Source organism: Aptenodytes patagonicus, chromosome Z (genome assembly GCF_965638725.1).
Source record: "Aptenodytes patagonicus chromosome Z, bAptPat1.pri.cur, whole genome shotgun sequence".
NCBI lineage: Eukaryota > Metazoa > Chordata > Aves > Sphenisciformes > Spheniscidae > Aptenodytes > Aptenodytes patagonicus.
The window spans coordinates 31,447,484-31,471,004 of NC_134982.1; the positions used below are offsets into that span (position 1 = coordinate 31,447,484).

The following is a 23,521-nucleotide window of genomic DNA, read 5'->3' on the forward strand; positions in this document are numbered from 1 at the left end:
TTTGAAATAATGAAACAGTCTCTACTAAAAACAATGTGCATTTAATAGCTTTTAGAAACGTTCAGAAGCTACGCTACTACCTGAGATCTAATTCTAAGATATCATTTATGCTACTACTAAGACATCATTCATGGTATTCTAAGAATGTATTTGCTCTACATTTGCTTAGAAGTTGGAAGAATATGTGCATTTCAAGACAGTAAATGGAAACAGATAGTGGTTCTGAGCTCTTACTTTCCTAAAGTGTAAGCTGTCACGTTTGGGCTGAATCACTGCATATATGAATCAGCAAAATGTTCTCACTTCACCTTCTTGATAATGACAGCTAACAGAGTTCAAAGTCATAGAGGAAATAACACTTTTTTTAAAAAAAAGAAGCCTGTTATTAAAAGCTGCATTTTACCTGAACATTGGCAAAATCAACACGGTTAAGATCATTGAGCATCTGGTTGATTTGAGAAGTATTTTGAAGCACAGCACGAGCTGCTTGAGCCAGGTGATTAAGAGATGTGTATCTTCGCAGAGTCTGGGCAAAGGCACTTACAGCGGCAACCTATGAGGAAATTTATTTATTTTTAAATATTGTACTCTTTATCTGTAGATTAATTCTACAGATTGAGTCTTTACCTTCATTTTAATATTCTATATTAAAGAGTCCTTATATGTGAATTATGTCCATGTAGCACATCAAATAATTTCTTTCTTATGTTTTTTTGACAAAACTAAGTTATTTCCTCTCCCATTATTTGATGCTTGATGCTAAACAGGAAATTTAGCATTAAACTTAAAACGCTACTGCTTTTAGATGCTACTGCCCACTTGGTTTGCCATTGCAAGAATAATACTGCAACAGTTTTGTCTACCTTGGTTTGTATCATCCTCTGTGGAATATTGTTCATGGCATTTGAAAGCCAACCTTCAAGGCTTTTTGCAAAATTGCGAATGGCTTGGGTCAAGGCACCTGTGCGTTAAAGAATAAAAACAGAATGAAAAGAAAGCAATGTACCTGTCTTGAAATGTTTTGCATCCTCAGTACTTACGTACTCAACGTTCAGGTCCGCTGCTTTTACTTACTAAAAGACAAATCCAGTCTAGGTTCAAAATGCCTCATTCAGATATAGATTATGCAATCATGATTTTAGTTTTGGTTTAATACTGGTTTAATATTTGGTTCCGGCTTCCTCACCTAACAATCTTTCAAGAAGTTTGTGACCAGCAGTATTGTTTTGAGCACTCCTATAGAAGAACATCAGTAATTGCAGCAGTTGTGATGGAAATGTCCATCACAAACTTTCAGCTTTCCATTTCATCTAAGCACCTCTTTTAAAGACCAAAACTCTGGAAAAAAATCCAGTTATTGGAGTACCGCAGTTTCCTCAAATAAGGCCAAAGTAACCTTAAGCCATGTCATGGTGCTGCTTACTTCAGTTTTAAAGAACAAAATCCAACATGCAGAGCTTAAGGATATCATCAATAAGCAAGATATAGGAGTGTGTTTCACTGGGAGAAAGTGAGATTATTCAAATGGCTGTGGAATCTGTGTGCACTTTTCTTTCTTTACTATAGCACCCACAGAACTGCTGAGTGGCTGACAGAGATTTAGAGAGAAATTGAAGCAGCCCTTACAGCAATCTGCACTACTCAAAATATAAGTTTTAATTTTTCAAAGGAGGAGGACAGGAAGTATTTTCCCAATGAACTGCGCCTGGAAAAAAGAGAATCATATCTCCTGAGTAGTAGAAACCTCACTTCCCCATACCTACCACTTGCTCATTGACATAATAGCATCCACTCAAACAGCTGCAAAAAGGAGGAGACAAAAAGAAAAAACTACAGGTTTCTAAAGACTAGTAGAGAATGAAAGCAACTACAAAAGTGAAGAGGAAAAAAATAGAAGGAGGAAATAATATTTATTTTCAAACTATTTTAGCTACATGTAAGGAGAAACAGTCCAAGACAAGACTGACTGGATTCTGTTTATAAGGCTGGATACTCTGGTAGAGTAAGAAATTAATGCTGTTAGAACTTGTCTTTGAGAAATGCTCTTTTACCGTTTGAATTCTTGAAGATCCCTTTTTTAATAAAGCTTTCTATTAGCAAAGTAAATCTACTAAAAGAAAAAGTGTATTCTTCATGACATCTTTTTCATGTCTTCAAATTTGCAGTGATAAGCTGTAGAATCCATATCAGTAATTTACATAACTGACCACACATTTGGATGCTCAGCTGAACACAATTTGATCTTACAAAATATCTGTCTTAGCTGAACACTCTATGGTAACAGGTTTTTTTTCCTCTCTTGAGGTTTCCACATGAAGAACAAGCTTTTTTCTTCAATCCTGTCAATCACCTAGCTCACTTGTGCTGCTTTGTAAATTATTTCTGTGCACTTACTAATTAACTATGTATTGACTCACATTTTCTTACCTATAGAACAAGAAAATGCAAAGTGGAAGGAATAATGTAAATACCGTATGAATGATACTTAGACACTTAAGGAAAAATACTACTGCTTTTTCACTTCTAATTCGCTTATTACTCTTTTTCACCCAACTATATATTACAAAATTATTTGCATGACTGTAATGCTGATCTCCTTTAAAAAAAAAAATACGGAAAAGCAGCTCAGGCCTTAAGAGAGGAAGGAAGAAAGAGGAGCAAATGAAAGCCATTCTAAGTTCTAAAGAAATTAAATAGCTAAAGTAGATAATCAGGCATCAGTATTGTATAGAACAACCATGAATTTCTAATGAGCTTTGGAGATATCATATTAAATAGAGAATTTTTCTCATACTCCATCCTTAACTACACATCTAGTCATTACCAAAACCTTAAGTACCTACATCCTCAAAGCCTTCTTTTAAGTTCGTCTGACTACCATAGAAAAACAAGGAAACCCTTTCAGAGAATCACATGATGAGTATGGTGCAAAGTAAATGGCCTGATAGTTAAATGTTACTAGACACACAGTAAATGATGTTGCAATGGCAGTTACCGATGGAAAGTTTGATTTGGATAAGTACCTAAAAAGCTTGAGTCTTCAGCTGAAAACCCTCTGACATGCAAATCTCATAAAAACAAGGCTGTACACTCTTACCAGCACTTTAAATTTTTGTCTGCCTGGAACTGTGTAATACGGTGTGGAAATATGTTTAGCACAAATTCTCCACCTATGATAGAAACTAACTCACAGGCAAGTTTGTTACTGTCCATTCTGTTACTTGCGAAGATGCAAAAAGTCCATTCTAAAACATAATAGCTCTGGTCTATTGTCAAAGACATTAGATAATTATGGTCTTTATTCCTGACTCAAATGGACAGCATTTCACTTTTCTTAGGAAAAGGAATTTTGCTGTTTTATACACAGCAGTTCTTCATTCATTCTGTGGATGTTAAACATTTCAGCTGGCAAATTTAACATAGAGGTTAAAAATAAAATTATTTTCTCCTCAATGGTAATATTTTTTTCTACTCCAGTAATATATATCACACAGCTGAGTAGCACAGTAAGACTTTTCTAAAAGAAAAACACTGAAAATCTAGACATGAAAAAAGATAAACCTTAAAAAACCATATGCTTACTTGAAGCACTTTCCAAATTAATATTTTTTCCTATTTTGAGTAGCTGCTGTCAAAATCTTTCCATTTATTCAGGAAAAAAAAAAAATCATAAACATGCCTTTGATGAAGCATTTACAGCCCCCTTTCCTCTACAGAGTCCAAACTTTCCTATAAACTCCTATTTTCCCACAGAAGATGATGAATTTGTCTACTTCACCTAGCTCCATTATTGTCATAGTCAACAATTAAGCACAACCTTAAGCCTTTCTCTTGGTCTCTTGTAATGGCTGGAGATATTTTAATTCAAAAGCAGGAGTTAAAAAACTAATAATATTTTAAATATTTCACAGTGAAGAGAGAACTTGTATGGACCATCATTACAGGAAAGCTGACTAGAAAAAGCCATTTAGTTAGCTGGTCCTAAAGATAAAAATAAGAAAATACATTATCTGTCTTCCAAAGGTAGCTCAGTGGGTGGACTTCTGAGCAGAAAACCACTGGACTGTTCACAAAATAGAGGCCGAAGTCTCTTGGGATGAATTTGTCCTGGGATCAGATGATGTTTTTGCATCAAGAAGTCCGATAATCATCCCAAAAACAGGAATGTCAAACACAGTAGGTATCAATTATTCACATATGACTGGTAATTCTAGATAGAAATAGCATGAAAAGGATCTGATGCCTGTAGTTATTGATATTAAATGATTGTGTCACATTTTCTTGAAACCCTGTACTGGCAACGCCCAATGCATCTTATGAAACAAAGCAGGAAGACACCACAAGCTCAGAAGCTATCATATAAAAACTTCTTTAGAGACTGCCAGGCTGTGCAGGAGAAGCAAGTGAAAAGCAAGGCGAAAAGCAGGTTTGATGAAAAACCATGTCTGCATCACCTTTTTATTTAGAAAATAATACGCTTTTGGAAGAGAGAGTTTTAATTAAGCCTATTAAATGTTGTAATTAAATTTGTGGGGGTTTTTATCATTGCCTATTTGCTTGTGATAGGCTATATTACTCCAAAATTAATAACCTACCTACTTGCGTTGTCACTAGATAGAAAAGTAAAACATAAAATATAAACCAATGCAGAATAATTTATACAAGTAATAGTTGTCAATAATTGCATGTATTTGAGTAAAGCATTTTTCCTTTATTCTGCTACAGAGATGAAAAGATAAATTATGTCAACCTCTACCAAGAACTTACTCTTTCCTTAAAAAAAAGGTAAAACTGCCTTTGTAAAAGGCCAACCTTCAGATTTTATACATTTCCAGTTCCAAATTTTTTTTTGTATCATACATAATTTACTGAAACCTAATTTTATTTCACTGACAAGCAAAAAGTCAATAAAACTTTTCTGCAAGGCATTACCTGCAAATATTCTTATGGAGTGCTTATTACTACTGGAGTCACTATAGCAGAAGAGGTGTTCACAGCATGACAAAATAGCTTTGTTAGCTGCAAACCTACTTAAGGCCCTAACTTTTTTAAAAATATTAATCCAACTTTATGAAGTGACTGCTGGTTTTTCATGGAAAGGATATAATATGTAGGAGTTACGACATTTATAGTGGGTTGCTAACGTGATTTCTTTATAATATTTAGCACAGCACATGCGAGACAATAAATGCTTTATAACGGAGTTCAACTTTCTTCACATAAATTCATTTTCTACCAAAAATAGCCATAAAAATACACTGCTTGAGCAACAATGGATTTTAGTAAAATTAAGTTTGAAAAGAAAGCTGTACTCCTCGTAATGGTTGAATGGCCCAACAGTTACTGACTCTTTCACGCAGGATGCATGACAGAAAGAACAGTAGACTGGAATAATAAATTGGACTAAAAATTTCTGAGTTAATTTTTCATTGCCTTAACAGACATTAAAATTTATTTCAGCAGCCACTGATAAGGAACAAAAGACTAACTGTCCAGAAATGGAATCACAAAGATCATATACTTTTTTTTTTCAGACTAATCAAAGATTAATATGTAATGTTTAAACTAACACCTACTGAATTTAGTGGAAGGACTGACTGACATTAGTGCACATTGGCTTAAGGCCACAGGACTTATGTCTAAGTCTATCAGGTAGTCTAGAGCCAGGGTAAAAGGAAAACATTTTTATCTGAAAATATAACACACAGAGAAAGAAGTACCTTTAATATGAAACTATATCTTGAAAACTAGATCTTCCAACTGTACTAAAATCCTCAGTTACTTTTAAAATACCAAGCATACATCAACTCTCAGCACAACTTCCTACACAACAAAATTAAGGATAAATGACACACAATACTTTCTTAACTTTCAAACTTATTCCTAAAGCTGTCCTGTGAGGCACAAGACCACCACCACCACAGGCAGGCATACACAAAAATCCTTACAAAATGTTTCAGGTGTTCACTTACTAGGAATAGGTCTAAGGACGTCAGGAATGAGAATCTCCACCAAAGCCTGGTACATCACATGGTCACAGTTACACATCCATTTTAGAATAGACTCATTCTTGCACAGAGTAATCAGCTTTGCTTTTGGAAGTCGACTTTCTATTTCACTCAGATTGCTGGTGTGAAAAAACGTAGCAAACAAATAAATGGTAATGCATTTACAGCAGGTAAAAACCTGCAATGGGTGTTAAAATGTATTATTTTATAAAGATGTCATAGATGTCTCAACTACACCCAACAGAACTTCTTTACACATTGTGTCACAAGGAAATGGATTTTAAAAATGCCTCCATAGCTCTGCTACAGCTCATAAATTATGCAGAGGTATGAACGATGCTTTTGGCTTAAAAGAACTTGATAGAATACTGGGAAAAGACACCTTTACTGTAGTTGCCCAAGCAAAGAAAAAAAATGGTCGACACAATCGTTTCAAGACTGCACATTGGCATACACCCAGTCTATACAGAAATGCCAGACAACATAAATTTAATTTGAAAAATTATCATATGAAAAAAATTATTACTCAGCAGGTAGAACCAATAAGATTTTTTTTATTTGACACCTGTATTATATTATCATGAGAAGCAGTAAAGGAAGAGAAACTTTTACTGACCTTGGTTCAGTAATAGTAGTGCCATCAGGTGGAGCAGAGGGAGAATAGCGCCAGAAAGTTTGCCACAATTTTTCTATCAGGCTGAATTGAAGATTCACAACCACATCCAGTATTGCCTGAGAAAATAAAACACAAGTACAGATTGTCTTCTACCCAGCTTCCCACCACTCCAAGCTCCAACTGGATCTATAGCTTTTTTTTCCTTCATCACGTAGTAGAGCAAAGGCAAACTGTATTTTTCTCAAGTTATAAATAATATCTATTTTAATAGCTTTGATATCCATAAATTATCCAGCACTATAAACTGGTGTGCACAGAGACTTGAGTAAGGTCAAGTGCACATGTGTGGAAGCCTCCAGAAATGAGCATGGCCTATGTAAACATATCAGAGGAATTCACCCAAAGAAAATATTTAATACTACTGCAAACACAAAGGAAACCTGCCAGTTTATTAATTTTCATAATTCAGTATAGGTTTGAAAGCACCTTCAAAAATAATTTTAAAAGACATTGTTCAGTATCAAATGTGGCTTAAACGTCTCAATGTTTCTTTAAAATGAGAAAAAAGTTACTGCTTTTAATGTTAAAAAAAAAAAAAATTATAATTTGACCTGATTTACATTTCCTATTGACTAAACCAAAGATCTGCACGTACAATCTGAAGTATAGTTTCTCTAACATTCTGAAAACATACACATAACTACATTTCATTCTCAGCGTCTATTATATATTACTTTTTTCCCCTGTAAAGGGCACCCTCCAGAAAAACTGTTTTACTAAAGTCCTTTCCAATGAAATAAGCAAAATACCCTGGGGGAAAGTCACATACCACTAACATGGTTGCAATATATTTGGCATTACTGTCTTGTACTGACCTTCACTAGAAGTCATGAACTTTAAAAAATAAACAGTTTATAGGAAATACCTCACAGTGCTCTCGATAAAGACTCTGCAGTGATTTGATGTCCTCAAAGGTAGTACCATCTGGTAGAGAAGATATTTCAACTTCTCCAAACTCTGGAAGTACTCGAGATGCATCTGTTTCCATGACAACATAATGAAAGAGGGCTATTGTGAACAGTGCCAGTTACAGTATGATTAAGAAAAAATTTAAGGATGATACAAAGAAATAAATTCTAAAAAGTCATAATATTCAAAGAGAAAAGTCTTTCATACCTGTTGTATGTTAAAATTGTAAACAAATTTAGCCAGCATTTTTTTAATCAAAACGAAATATAAAATCATTCTTGAAGACATTAAAAAGATGTCATGTACATACTACACCTATACAGAAAAGCTAACACAGATGTTTTCAGAGTATGACAGGATGAAGGAAAATATCTATGGCAGTGTATGAAAGATTAATCCTTGAATAGTTTTTTTCGTGTTCAGCTGAAGAGTTTCTATGTAGCCAGATACGATGGGGCTTAGTAGACTCAATATACATTTTTATTTGAAATTTAGTAGACTTTCATGTAGAGCCAATGTGTGCTTTTACTATTTGTCACAAATGTTTCCAAAAGACAAGCTGATATAAGAGAAAAATGCTGGACTAAAAGGTACCTGGAAAGGAAGATTCAAAACATTTTAATGCTACCCTTATTTTCCCAATGATTTCAGTAACAGCGAATTTAGGCCAAAGGATTTGGTGCTTGAAAATCCCAACCAAATAAGCCTACACCTTTTGCAATAACACAGCCAAAGAGTCTTTCTGCATAAACAAATAACTAAATTACCATTTGTTTCCATTACTGAGAATACATGCTTAGCTGGATCAATGAATCCACAACTTGGACATTTTTAAACATGAACTTTGGGGTTCCAGTTGAAACTATTAGGCTCTTTCCACTTATAACACTACAGCACAGATTCAAAACAGCCCTCTGGAAGGCTATCCTGCAACAGTAATGCCATGCCACCACCCCTCTTTTATGAAATAAAATGCACTGTAATGCACATGCAGGGAACAACTTTAATCGCAGAAATTTCAGTATGTGTGTCTAACATAACTTTGCACAGCAACTGCATTGTGATTTATAAAATATTAAATATATCACACAAATACAGAATTGGTGTATTTTTCCTTTTATACTTACATGATGCATATTAAATATTACATAAAGCTCACAACACAGAACATGTAATTTGTGCCTTTTTGTTCTGTTGTAAGATTTTTAAAGAGGGCATAATAACTTTAGAAGCAACTACTGTACTTGTGTGACTTGATATTCACAGTGATAATGAAGTTCATCTTACTTACTTATACAGCAGTATAAAACCTGCTTTCTTACCTAAAAACTGTTGATGATGTTGACTTTGGGCAATCACAGTTTGTTCAACAGATGTGCCTGTCTGTTGACCACTTCCTGTGAAGCCATCTGCAACTCCATCCACTTTCTGCATAGGCTTATACCTACAAAAATATCAAGTACAAAATTATCCTTTCTGTTCACTTCTCCATAAATAAGATCATACAATCTATGCTGGCTCTGATTTCTCCATCTCAAAATAAAAATTTGAGGAAAAGTAACAAAAGAATTTACACATTTTTATTTATTTTGTAAGTAACAGAAGAAACAATTACTAAGGGAAGCTAGAGCATTAACAATGCATTACAGAATTCATAAAGGTGATATTACAGCACCAGTACCAATTTCTTGTGGAATTTAGCTTAGGAACAGCATACCGTAAGACTAGCTAATTTACACCAAAAGGAATCAAATCTTTCCCTTTCCAAATAGTTTGACTTCCCAATAATTATGTAATCCAAAAATAATGTTTCATTACCTTAAGAAAAAAATAACACTACTGTCTGAGGATAGCGAAAGACTTTTCAAACCAAACAAACTTCTCTCATAAGCATAGAAGGCCTGAGAAAGCTACTTGGAAACCTAAGCTCTTCACTAGTCAATTCTCAGAATCTTTTATAAAGGACAAAAATCACAATGATACAAATGGGAATGCTAGTTTGGATGGTCAAGTGTTGTCTCGACAGTCTGACAGGCTGAAGATCATGCCTGTCACTTCCAACACAACTGAGAATTTACTCTGTCCCAGATCTTAATGTTAACATATTGGACACTTTGCACTTCTGAAAAAGAATTTTAGCCACTGGAAAAGAAAATAAGAGAGACCCAAAAGCTAAATAAAGTACGTTTTAATGATCACTCCAATTGGAATTGTTGTACAGACTGTAAAACTCCATGCTAACTTCAGAAATGTGACAAGAAATTCCACTTTTGATGCATTACTTGAAGAAGCAGTTTAATCAGTTGGGAACATTTAATTTTATTTCCAGTAAACATAAACCAGCATTGTCTCATGTAATTACTGAGATTTTACTTTAAAAGGAAGTTCCCATGAAAAACATCTGTTCAATACTCTAGGCATTCCTGACATGAATCTAAATATACAATAACAAAAGAAAGACAGAAAATAAATTTTTCAACAGAAAGACTCCTGGCCTGATTAACAAATAGTTTTATAACTTTAGGAATTTCAATGCTTGGGAAAAAAGAAGACACCTATACCTATCCCATCTCTAGGACATTTATATCAAGTTTCACTTTCTGTAATGGTCCAATGTAAAATCCTATGCCTGCTAAATACAATAGTGAAACTCTAATCAACTTATTAAAGAATAAAATTTCATCTCTGGTATCACGGTAGCACTGAACTCTTCTTGATGAGCTTGTTATTACTTGATAAATCTACCTGCAATCCAGGCAGTTCATCTGGGAAGAATTCTTAACTTCTCTCTCATTATACTTTATAATTACAAATACCAGGCAGAAGATCAACTTCTGGAAATACTTGTTAATCTAAACCTGTATTTTAAGATAGTTCCATTACTTTCTGCTAAATATATTATTTTACTGACCCTTCAGCTCCTGAAATAGGATTCAAAATGTTTTGAATACATAAAAATAACACTCCTCTAAGAGTTTTTCAGTTATGCAAAAAAACTTTTAATTAAAGTATAAAAGCCAACTTAATCTTTTGGTGCTAGGAATCAGGATTATCCACCTACTTACTCCACTGTGCTTCATATAAAATATGCTGGGCAAAATTCTTAATTCTGCCACTGTGACAGGTAACTCATCAAAGAGGTTAACCAGTTTCAACAGCATTAGAAAATCACTTGCAAAATGAAACCAAAGAATGAAAAAAAGAAAAAAAATATTTTTTAGGAGCTTCAGATGAAACATAAGCAGTCAGGGGTTAACAATTTTAGATCTGCTGTCTTTTACGTACAAGTAGAGCTTTGGCAGTTTAGACATCAAACAGCTCTCCAGAATTCTTTAGTTAAATTCAAGCCATTTTTGGTGCATGGAAAAAATAGTTACAATTTCCTAACTGCTAAGAGTTACATTTTCTAAAATTATCCAGACTTTTACTCTATTTTCCTATTTTACTCACTACTAACCTATACCTTATTTCATCTTTCACCCTTTTCTTTTAAATTACTAGGTGCTAGGAGACTGAGAGCAGAAAATCGTAACTGACCTTACATGAATATTACAGCTTTCTAATGATACTTGACCCAGAAAGGACACCATTTGAATTTTATATAGGTTAGCATAAACACAAGTAAAAGTTTGTAAAGTCTTTAGTTAACGACAGACATCTTCCCAATTTGTGCAAAGCTATGGAAAGAAAAAAAACCTCTAAACCACTGAAATCAGAACATGGAATCAGGTAATTCAGAAATGACACTGAATGATACGCTGGTCTCACTTTGCAGTTAATTTAGAATGCAACTTCATTGACTTCCATAGTCTAACCATGACCTAACATTAACAGAAACTTCCTCTCACTGCAGAACAGATTAATAACTTTGTGACTAAAACTCATGTGCAGCAAACAATCCATATTCTTTAATAAGATAAAGCAGAAAGGGTAAGTACAATAAAATGCCTGCTTGGTTTGAAATACACGTATGAAATTGGTAGGGAAAAGAAACAAGCTGAAAACTATCAAAACTATGAGAAGCCAAAATGGCTTGACTAAGTCAGAAGACAGACAAAAAACAGCAGCTTTTTCAGTTAAATTTTCTGCAGATTTTGTTGTTTGCTTGTACTGCTGCCATGCTGCCACTATTTGGATTTTACTCTAAGTCTTAGAATTTAGTATTTTCTGAAAAATCCAACTCATGCTGTTATGCAATTTATAATATTCTCTCTTTTTCTTAAAAACTAAGGTTTCTATCCTTCTGGCTTGCTAAAAAACAAACTGTAGGGGTTCTACAAAGGAACAGAACTAAGCTCTAAGGATTCACTTCTATTTTATTTTTATGTTAGATTTATTATTGTGGTTCATCACCAGCAGTTCACTGACGTCTGTGAGAAGTGTGCTAAGGTACCAAACTATGTAACAAAATGGTGACCTTATGGTGACCTTATGCATAACAATGTGTAAAGTATGTTAAAACATTTTACTATTGTATGCAAATAAAATGTTGCCATTGACGCTAGTAGGGGGAAAAAAAAAAATCAGCTTTTAAAATTAACAGAAAGCAAAAGTTGATTCAAACAGCTTGCAACACCACAGGCAACACATACTAAAACTGTTAACTATAGGAAAATTGAAGAAACTCAAATGCTTTAAAAAATTATTGAAGATGCAAAACCTTCAAGTAACAAAGAAATACCTGAGAAGCATTTGGATGCATTCAGAAAGTTTTGGTGTGTAGATCAAGTTTGTACTAGTTGCTTTCTAGTGTTTGAAGAAAATAAAAACACTTCCAAGTATACTGTTGTGCATATATCATAAAGCCTCAAAAATAATGCAGAGGCTATATTTCAATGAAAGCATGGTTATCTGAAATCAAATACAGTAAAACTGTAAAGAAATTTAAGGAATGCAAATTTCATGTGTGTGCTTTTAAAACATCTCTCCTCAATCCAATAAGCATTGTTGAGGTATGTCTAATCTAGAAGCCTAAGCAGAACTTCCTAGTTTTGTAGGCCACAATCATACTACACACAAAACATCTGTGCTTGTTCAAGAGAAGGACTGTGAATTTTTTCTGTACTCCTCCATTAGGAAGTTGTTTAGTAGTTTATCATATAAGTTCTCTTATTATCATTTTAGGATATTGTATCTTAACAAACTTGTAGCCCAGTTTTACAGATGTCAGTATTTGTTGGACTATGATACCTTGCTCTCTATCTTCAAAAAGAATACCACTATAAAAATGCGTAATTTCTCTGTTGTCCACAAACCCAAGCCCCTTTTAAAAAGATCTATAAATACTCGATGCTTTGGACTCACAGTGGCTCGCGTTTAAAGGTATGTTTGACTGAACAGTATATCCAGGAAACATGAGAATACAGGAAAGAGAACAATAGAAAAATACAGATTATTTTCTACATAAAATAAATACATAAGGTAAACAACATCTATAGGAAGTAGTGATTAATGATTTCTGGTTAGAACAACAATATATGTGTTAGCTGAATGATATAATGTACAGTAGGTAACAATACAGTTATTGTATTTATTAAAAAAAAACCTTAGCCGAATGTTCAGCTCCCATAAATGAAAGCAAAAAGTTACAATCATTGTGTGTAAGAACTGAAAGATATATTTGAAATTAACTTGGAAAGCTGGAGGTTTACTACTGGAAATAGAATTTAAAACTTACATTGTTATGAATGCCCTAAAGAAAAGACAAGCATACCTGTATCAATTTCCCTAGACTAAGCCATAAAGATAATTCAGCTTCTGAGCCACAAGCTTCTACTCATGAAGAGCTAAATAAAATCAGGCTAAAAATGGAACTTAACTTTAGAAATTGTATCTCTGATACATTTCCCTTAAATGGTCTGACAAGGAATGCTTATGGGAAAGAGATTTCATAATAAGATTGTACTTTCAAGTGGCAAGTGTTTAATGTCAGACTTAAAACTGTGCAAATATATTTGGCATAATATTTGGGTTGGATATTACTTTATTTCTCCCTAACAGTCTTTGTCTGATGTCCATTCACTGTTAGTCAGGCCTGTGTTTGATCCAGACTAATGGATAATATAACCATTTAAATATCCTGTTTTCTCCTACCCTGGAAAACATCTAGGAGCGGGATGACAGAGGCAAGCCAGGCCTTCCCTTGCAAGTCTTAGCCATACGGCAGGTCCAGCTCAAAGGCAAGGTGTTAGCTATTATCCTCCAGCCAAGACTAGTTGTTAACTGTGCACTTCTTCAGTTCAAAGGTGCTTTAAGTCTCTTGATACGTGGTGGTTGTCGCCAAACCACTGTCTCAGCTGGAAGATAGGACTGTTAGCTTCTGTGATCTGTAGTTACTCTGTTTTTTCTTCTTACTAGAACAAAGAAAGAGTACTCCCACAGCTCACGCTGATCACGACCAAGACTAAGCAACTAACAGCATTACCTTCCATCTGAAATTTATGTCTGATAAATCTCAGACCCTTGAATTCAAGCCCAGAACAAACTCTGAACATGAACATACAAGAGCACTTTGGAATATTCAAGCTATGCAAATAGAAAAGGTGCATGACCCTCAAATTAAGAAAAGGAACGAAGAAAAATGATCTGTAGCATACATTCAGTCTACAGTCTTTGCCAAAAAGGACTAGAAGTGTTTATCCAATTAGATGTGTCCGACAGAGGTGGTAGAATTGGTATAACTTCACAGGAAAAGTATATTGACTGCAATTTACCACTGATTTAAAGGACAAAAGAAACATTAGAAATATTAATAAAGCTGGAGAAAGAGCGATGTTACCCTAATCATGCAAATTATAATATTAAGTCCTTTAGTTGTCTTAATAAATCCTGCTAGAATTCTTCAATACACTAGGATAACTATGATAAAAATACATACAGACATATATCAAACATTGAAATTAGATACTAAGCATGTTCTGTAAACGTGGAAGAAATCTTACTTCAAAAACACAAGTTCACTTTTTAAATTGTGCACTGAAAGTTTTAAGTCAAGCCATTTTTATATTTAGCATTTCTTCTTTCCCCCAAAACCTGAGGGCTACAAAACACAAGCATATCTCAGTTTTCATTAAAATTAATCAAGCAAAATATGCAGACATTTTTATTTCAAGAATGTGGAATAAAGCTTGACATTGTATAACCAAAGACTACCCTAAAATTAGAAAGTAAGGCTACAAAGAGAGAGGAATGTACCAAAGCTCATGATTGCTGCATGCTAGAGAGTGGCTGTAATGAAGTAAACAGGCTCGATTGTGGAAAAATTTAATGTATTTGTTAAATCTTTTTCTAAAATGACTATCATAATCAGCACATTCCAATGAGACAAAAATGTTCTGGAATCATCACACTTGGCTTTAAAAATCCCTGTTTCTATTAGAAAATTTTGCAGCTTTCTGGTTTAGATAAGTATGAATAAGTAAGTTAAAGTAATAGTGGCTCATGAGTTTCCATTTTTCAATGAAAATTTCCTGTATTTTGTTGGATAAACATCTTCATTCCAAAAATTTCTCTATCCTATTCAGTATTGCTAGTATGTTTGATGGTATGCAGAGCAGAGGCAATATACATTTTTCACAGTGCAATTGTCAAAGTCTGGCTAGCTCCTTCATCTCTGCATTTTATTTATTTAGGATGCTGGGATTTTGGAAAGACAGAAAATATTTTACTGAGATCTGTGTACCCTGAACTAAGGGATGGACAAAGATCCTCAGAACTACTTTGTATGAATAGTACACCAGTAGGACTATGTGAACAATGCTTCGATTTCTAGGGTACCTAATTGGACATCACAAGATTTCAAGAATGTAAAGAGATCAGCCTGTCTTTTGTCTTAAAAGACAAGAAGGTAAGTAATGCAAGTTCCTGAGCAAAGACATAAAGCTTCATCTAGGAAGGTATATTGGGACAGCTGCTATTAAGGATTTAATAACAAAGCCATTGTTCTTATTAAGAGATAATAACATGGTGGTCTTTTCTGCAGTCAGTATTGCAGATAGGTTATAGAGGCTTCCACTTCTCTCCCCTTCCTGTTCTCCTCTGTCTTATTGCTAGCCTCAACTGAAGATAATGCATAACCAACTTTTCTACTACAGCACAGTATTTTTCATGTAACGGCTACCTATTCAGCATAATTATCCAGTGCCTTGCAGTTCCCATCCTTTGTCAGTATCTTTACAGATTCTCGCAGCAGAGCTTAAGATTGGTATGAATTGAGTATGAATGGGAGTGTGCCTGTGCGTGTATGTGCGTGCATGTGCGTGCACATGCATGCACGTGCAAAACATGGGTTAAAGAAAAGGTATGCACTAACTGCTGCACAATGCCATATGTGTGATTTCATTCAAACATAATCAGGGAACAAACTGATATAAAGATAATGTTAAGAAAATGCCACCAAACATACCTAGGTAAGGAAAATAAGGGAACTACATAAGACATACGGTGGTGGTAAACAAAATAATAAAGCAAATAATAAAAGAAAAGTAGTATCCACTCCTAAGAGTTATATAATGCAAGTTCAAAATCACTTTGTCTTATGAATCAAGATGACGACAAGAGAGGTGATGATGATTAGATAACTGGCATAACTTCTCCAGAAACAATTTCATAGAAACAATTCTAGTTAGACCATTGTGGCATATGTCTTGGTGCATACATGTGATTTTGAGCGTGAGTGAATGAAATCTGTAAGTGAATGAGCTTGAGTGGGTAAAATAAGCTTGCTTGGAGATTTTGTAAGTATCTATCACCTTTTCCTGCCATATAATCCTGCAATGATTTTTGTAACAAGAATTTCCTACATGATCATATTGGGAGACATCTCATGCTTCCGTATTATGCCCAGTACAAGATAGTTAAGATCGTACATCTTACCATGAATATGTATTTAGTGCTGGAATTACTTCTGGAAGTGATAGTAAAATTATTTCAGATTGAAGTGATATCTGTGTTTGAAGTTAAAGTTTTAAGTTTTATTTTCCATATCCCAGTTGTGTCCAAGGCCACAAAATATGCTTAGTACACTATGCCAAGCTGCTCATTCAATTGGATTTGTTGGGGGTAATAGCTCTAAAGATGTCTTGCTTGATATGCTGCTGTTCTACCTATGAGTTTCACGAAATTACACATCTTAAGAGTTTTTCACTTTAGGGTAATATGGGAGGTTACTGACATCAGTCAAACAAAAATTAATTTCAAAGAAATGTACTGATTTCCATTTTTTTTCCTAAAATTTTCTGTTCAAGATAGTTTTTCACGTGCATATTCCCACATTCTTTCCCCACCAGCATAGACCTTTGTGGTCACTGTGCCACTGCTTTCAAATACTTCTGAGCTTCCACAGGATCCTCAGGAACAACAGATGCTGAGGGAAAATACTTAAATCAACTTGCAGGCAAACCACTATGGTCACATTAATTCTTTGCAGGGAGAGGAAATAAACACCAAACTGAGCTTAATCATAAGCTCTCTTATAAGCAGCTTATATGTAATATGATATAGTAATAAAAACAAACAGCAAAATCTGAAATTCAAGCTCTTACTGCTTTTCTTCAGCTTATGGGATAAGAACTCAAGATTGTTAAGAAGAGTCTGTTCGTATCATATCTCACTTTATTATTATTGCAAATTTACGACAATTTCTAGGTAAATATTCTTTCACATTGGCTGATACGCAACTTCAGTGACATCAACTGGATATCTAGTGGATTTTGTTTTTCATAGCAGAGAAGCTGAACAGAAGTTGCATTAGAATTTCAACTTTTCCATGTAAGGAAAAGTAAGGCTTTATGAACTGGAAATATTAATAAGCACTCATGTTCATTTCACACTTTACCTCTGTTTCTGCTGCATGGGCTGTTGTCTCATAGCCATGTATTGCATGTCCTCTTGTAGTCGATTAAGAGGAGAGTCTGGCTTGACACGAATCCCATAGTAATGATATTTGGAGTTCCCCCTTTATGAAAGAGCAAGAATTAAAAGAACAGTAACACTAGTTTTATGCATCTACATTGCATTTACTTTACAATTTACATTGGCTGGAAAATAATACCCACAAATCAGGCCTGACTCTTCTGTCATACCTGTTTTACACTGGTGTCATTTTACCACCTTAGGGAAAATAATTCACTCTCTCAAACAAATATTATCCAGCATTTTAACTTGTAATCAACTTGAGTAAGAAAAATAAAATGCAAATAAATACAACTTACCTAGTTATGGAGAAACACAATTCCTAGTAATTTCCAAACAACAAGCTACATTTGTACTGATAAAAATCTGCAGTATATTTATCAAAATGTAAACACACAAACAGTCAAAAACAGGAGAAGTAGAAGTATAACAACATCTGGAAAAACATAAAACTGTTTAACATTAAGAGACAGAACTGACAGAAAAGCTCTGTAATATTTAAATGCAGGTTTTGTTTATTTTTTGACTAGCAGACAAGTTTCTTACTGGTATTTTCTATTACAGTTCCAGATTTCATTAACACAAACCTAGTTCCAAGTCTTCTGGTCCGTAATCCCATGAAGATTGACCGTATGAGTTTTCCAAAGGAGGCAGCATTGACTGGATCCAACTTGTGTTCCTGACAGTGTCGTAAGTAATGGTTGTAAAGGGTACTTCTTGGAAGGCTCACTCCTTCTGCAGTTTCATAGTTGTCTAAAAGCCATTGAAGCTATATCACATACAAAACAGAAAAAAAAAATCATTATTACTTTATTAAAAATATCTCATCCACACAACATTAACTTATGACAGTTTTGAAACCACGCTTCAGGTCTGTTAAACAGTTACTTCATTCTTCAGAGATTCCTTAAATGCTAGCTATACCATAGTGCTTTAGGATCTTCAGGATTACTAGGAAATAGCAGAACTCATTGCACTTATGACGTCGGGCAAGTGTCCACTTCTTAAAATATTTTTGATTCAGTATCACACACCAATACTTGATAAAGGTGTCTATGCTTTGGAGACAAACTGTTAGTACTGCAAAGAAATAAAGTAATCATGAATGTAATTCACATAAATTGCAGAAAACAAACTCCTTGGAATAACAATGGTCAGTTAATGTATTTGTAAACCTGGAATATTATACTGTTTTTCTTTGCCTGATGTTAAAAAACATTACGACACTTAACTGAATAGGATATTCTTTACTCTCAGATACATAGAAAAAAAAAGCTATTGTATATAAGTCAAAGAGCAACCTAGATAACATTGAAAATAACTGGTACATCTATAAAGCATTAGGGGTACAATCCCTTTCAGTTGTAGCCTGTTAGCCTTTGACTTCCAGGAGGAACAGAATAAGATTCTTGCAAAAATATTAATCTTTTCTTGTAATTGCGGTAGGTAATTTTAGACATGTGCAAGAAAAGACTTTTTATGTAACATCATTGGACTTTCCAAGTAGTGCACACTCATGAAACACATCTAGCTGCCACTAATATACAAAAAAGTAAAAAGGACAATTTAGTACTCCTAGATTTAACATTGTAGGAGAATGACAAAATAGATCAAAAATAATATACATTGAGGACGCATTTAAATTCCACTGTTTTAGTTTTTTGATAATATTTTCCTTATCTTTCTGCAGTACTTGTCATGGTTTCAGCTCCCTGAAATTTTCATTTAGATAAAGCTTGAATGATTCACAAATTTCATTTTCTGTTTGAATTTTATTTCTCTGTTTTCCTAACTATTTATACCAAAATAGTACAGTGTGAATATTCAAGTCTGCTAGAATCAGAGATCTTACCAAAACTCTGGATTTAATTTGATTATCCAGTGAAAATGCAAACTGAGGACGTTGTGTCTTCAAGACTTCCTACAAACGTTTACTCTGATGAGCTAGATATTCACACAAATGTGTAATAATTTTCAATTTAGTCCAGCAAAGCAGTAACTACTATAACCAAAACACAAATTATTAAGTGACAATGGAAGATATACATAGTCTGTGTTATTTATTTCTTTGCAGAATTATTTTCTGTTACAGCAGTGCAGAAATTCTGTTCCATCAATGTTCAGTGTAACTTATCATGAAAAGAACATGAATATTTTAGCGTGCAATAGCCATGAAATGTTTCGGTCCTGACCTTTTCTTTATCACAAAAGTGTTATGTACTAAAGTACAGATGATAACAAATATGTTGAATTTATAGCTATGTTTTAGTCACAGCGAGAAATTCACCAATACAAATGCAAAAACATTACTATAAAATTTACTCTAGACCATTCAAACACCATTTCTGTATTTGCTTGTTATTGAAAACATGCCCATAACTTTTCCATGTTTCTTAAACATAAGCTCTAGAAAAATATACAGAAGTAAGATGTAAACGCTTCCAGGACATAACATTTTTAGCTCAGTTTGCAGGTGATAGATTTCAAATAGACAAAATGAAAAAGTACAGTTCATCATATTTATATCAGTTATCGTATCATTATTTTAAAAGTCTTAACATTCACAAGTACTTCCAAAATGAGCATCTGTCATTTTGAAGTAAAACTGAAGAAAAAGTATAATCATAAACAGTCACTCTTATCTGTATGTATTAAACTTATTTCACTAATGGCCTGATATAAACCTGTCTGGGCAACTTTCAACTGTTGCATTTTATTTATATTTAAATCTATTATTACATCTATATTTATATTATATACATTTATATAGCATTTGTCATATATTGTTAAATCTATAATTTAATCAGAACAGATATGGAATGTGAAGTATTTCTGTTTTCTCCAAAAGGAAAAACTTTGTCAATACCAAAAGACTGACAGACAAAAAAATAATTATTTTCCAGTTAAGTTCTGTATGTAGCATTAAAGATATTTTCCTCCAGATGGCTTCTAACCTATTATGAATCACTTTAAGTGCACCTCATGAATGATATTAATTTCTAACAGATATTGTTTCAACCATAATTGCATTATTCAACACCAAAAAAACCAAATCAAAAGATAAGTGCAATATAAGAATTTTTGCTCCTGGGTGGAGTTACTTAGTAGCAAAGGCTTGAAGTCATTACTTGCTAGATTATAGCCTGAAAGAAAAAGTACAGTTAATATATGATTTTAAAAGGAAAATTATCTCCAAACATTATAAAACTATTGTAAACAACTTTAAAAAAAAACATTTTTCTACCAAGATTAAATATAATTCTAAAACTGAGCTGTTCAGATTTGAATCCTGGCTTTTTAATTCGTAGTACTGACCATACTGTATGGGTAAGATGGGTAAAGGTATGAAATATTTACAGAGTCAGACCTGTTAAATTGACTCTGTGACTCCAATTAAGCTGCAATTTTTATAAAACATTCAACTATCAATTAATTAAGTAACTCAATATCATGCAGAAATAAACCAGGAAAGAAAAGAAAACAGAGGAGAAATTACAAACTCCTTAAAATAAGCACACATGAATTTACGCAAAAAAAAATATCCTAGAAAACCTCATGAAGGTATCATCGGGCGAAAATCCCAATCCCAAAACTAGTGTTTTCCCACAAATTAATGTATCATCTGCAAAGTGAAAGTTAGTTAAACACACAATTTAGAATTCTATTTTAAAACCTATTAAACCCAATTATTTTAATAAATGCCAAACCAAACCACTGAAAGTCAAAATCAGGAACAGTTTAAAGAGACAAAGACTAAACCTATACTTAAAACTTCCTCCATACCATCCTTACTTGAGTTTAAAGACAATAAGCATTGGTTTAAAAATAGGCAAAACGTCCAGTAAGTTTGATCTAGATTGTTAACTTCTTCCAAAATGACCATGGCTAGGAAAGACTGATCGCCACAAAAATATGTACAGGGATCTCCCGCCCCCCCCTCCCCCCGGAGTCAAAGATATATCCCCATCAGAATAATTCTGAAAAAGCCTTCACAGTCAAGAAAGAAATATCATGATAAGACTTAACTATTGGATGTGAATCTCATTATTAGGAACACATTGTGAACAGTGCATAGCACCAGGAATGAGTGGAACATAGTTTACTGGGGCACAGAAGCTTATCTTGTAATTCTTCTTGGTTTTATACCAAGATTCTGGACTTCATAACAGGATTAAACACAAAATTATCAACAGTTCAAGTGTTCCAAGTCTTAACATAAATTTCTGACACTTTGCCAAAAAAAGTTATGGTCCCTTTTAAAATTACATTTAAATAATAATTTTGATATTACCTGTCTAATATGATCTATTAGTTTTTAAATAATAATTTTGATACCGTCTTATCTTCAAAACAATTATTTTATAAACATCCAAGGTGCAATCTAAGAGTCCTTCTGTTGTATAACTTTTTGTATAACTTTTTGTATAACTTCTTGTAATGTGATTTTCCTCTTTCAATTTTGTCAATTTCTAAAGAAAAAAAAGTTTGCTTAAAATTTCTGCAAAACAATTCTAGTTTTGACTTTGACGTAACCAGACCCATACAGAAAAAATCCAAAACCCAAACCTGCTAAGACATACATTTTAAATTTGATTTCTGAGGGACAGCCTCTACCACCATATTCTTAGATTAAGACCACAAACCAAATTTAAATTTCTTCTGTAAAACAATAAAGGAATTTGAAGCTGAGAAGGAAAAAAGAGGCAAGAGAAATACAAACTAATTAACATGGCAAAAATACAAAATCCAAAACCACAAATACCAACAGAAAAAAAAAACATTTCAAGAAAGACTAGCAACTTACAAAGCAATATTATTATTTATATAGTAAGTTTAAAATTAACTTTGCGCCTTTTTGCTTTATTTTGAAGTTACATATAATGGATTTATCACTATATTTGGAGATCATGTTTTTACCCAAATATATTTTAGCTTTGTATATGGGAAGTTCTTAACTGTAGGATTTGCAGAGTAAGAACAAAGCAAAAGGCAGCTGAACAAGACACTTTTGTGTACTTCAAATTAAGATAATGCTTTCATCTTTTTTTCAGGTCATCATAAGGAGCTTTAGGATTCTTAAGTAAGCCATTTCATAATAAACTCTCTATTCAGAATAAATGAAGAAACACCTAAAAATAACCTAAGGATATTATTTAGGCATGCTGTTTGTTTCTTCTCTTCCTCTTCACATACCCCAAAATCAATATAGGGACACAGACTTTGCTTTGTAGACAACTTTATTTAAAATGTCAAAAGCCAGCTAATTTAGAATTATTTGAACTTTATCTTGACGTTTATACTATAATCCGCAAAACAGTTAAATGTGTTAACTTGTTTTAACACAGGTGTAGAGCATAGGAAACAGGTAACACTCTGCAATATACCATAAAGACATTTCATCTGACAAAATAAAGCCATGGGAGATGTAGATTACAAGCAACTAAGATGAGAAGATTAAGAGCAAAAAGTAGTAATAAAATAAAACAAACATTTAGAGGCAGGCTAAGCATGCAGAACAAGCAAGAGAGAGTGTATGTGAAGAAGAGACAACTTACATGGCTGTTGAGAAGAGAGCTTCTGTGAGTGGACAGACCATCAGACTTTTGCAGTGTCTCAATCGCCATTTCAATCTGATAATAGATGTCATTAAAAAAAGGACTCAAGACAAGATAGTAAAAAAGCCTGATCAGAGAAGTTTTGACAGATTGCTTACAGATCAATAGAAATGCCTGCTTTATTCCTGGCTAGGGCATATGTTCTACTAAAAGGCCTCATTCCAGAGTCCCAGTGAACACAAACCTCCCCAATGAGGTCAGAAAAACATTTTGCTTGCATATATACTGCAGGATCACAGCCTCAAAGTCCATTTTACCTTCCAACCTGCTCAGGAAATTAAATGAGTAGATTTACTGGTGAGCTGCACTGAAACAAAAATAACCTTGACTGAACAAAAATATCATTAATAAAATAAAAAAATAAATAAAGCCTAAACAGAGGCCTCCATATATTTTCCTTC

At 33.6% G+C, this 23,521-nt stretch overlaps 1 protein-coding gene across 5 annotated transcripts in view; it reads right to left on the minus strand.

Annotated features, from left to right (window-relative positions):
* The window catches only part of RFX3 (regulatory factor X3), a 129,793-nt gene that overhangs the window by 6,162 nt on the left and 100,110 nt on the right, over positions 1–23,521 (minus strand). For all 5 annotated transcript variants that reach the window (XM_076362733.1, XM_076362732.1, XM_076362729.1 and 2 more), the window contains 9 exons: positions 23,061–23,135; positions 18,093–18,274; positions 17,429–17,548; positions 8,916–9,037; positions 7,550–7,662; positions 6,625–6,740; positions 5,973–6,127; positions 864–961; positions 404–553 (listed from right to left, as the gene is read on the minus strand). In XM_076362733.1, coding sequence (XP_076218848.1) covers positions 404–553; positions 864–961; positions 5,973–6,127; positions 6,625–6,740; positions 7,550–7,662; positions 8,916–9,037; positions 17,429–17,548; positions 18,093–18,274; positions 23,061–23,135 — 1,131 coding nt within the window. The remainder of the gene's footprint in view (positions 1–403; positions 554–863; positions 962–5,972; positions 6,128–6,624; positions 6,741–7,549; positions 7,663–8,915; positions 9,038–17,428; positions 17,549–18,092; positions 18,275–23,060; positions 23,136–23,521) is intronic.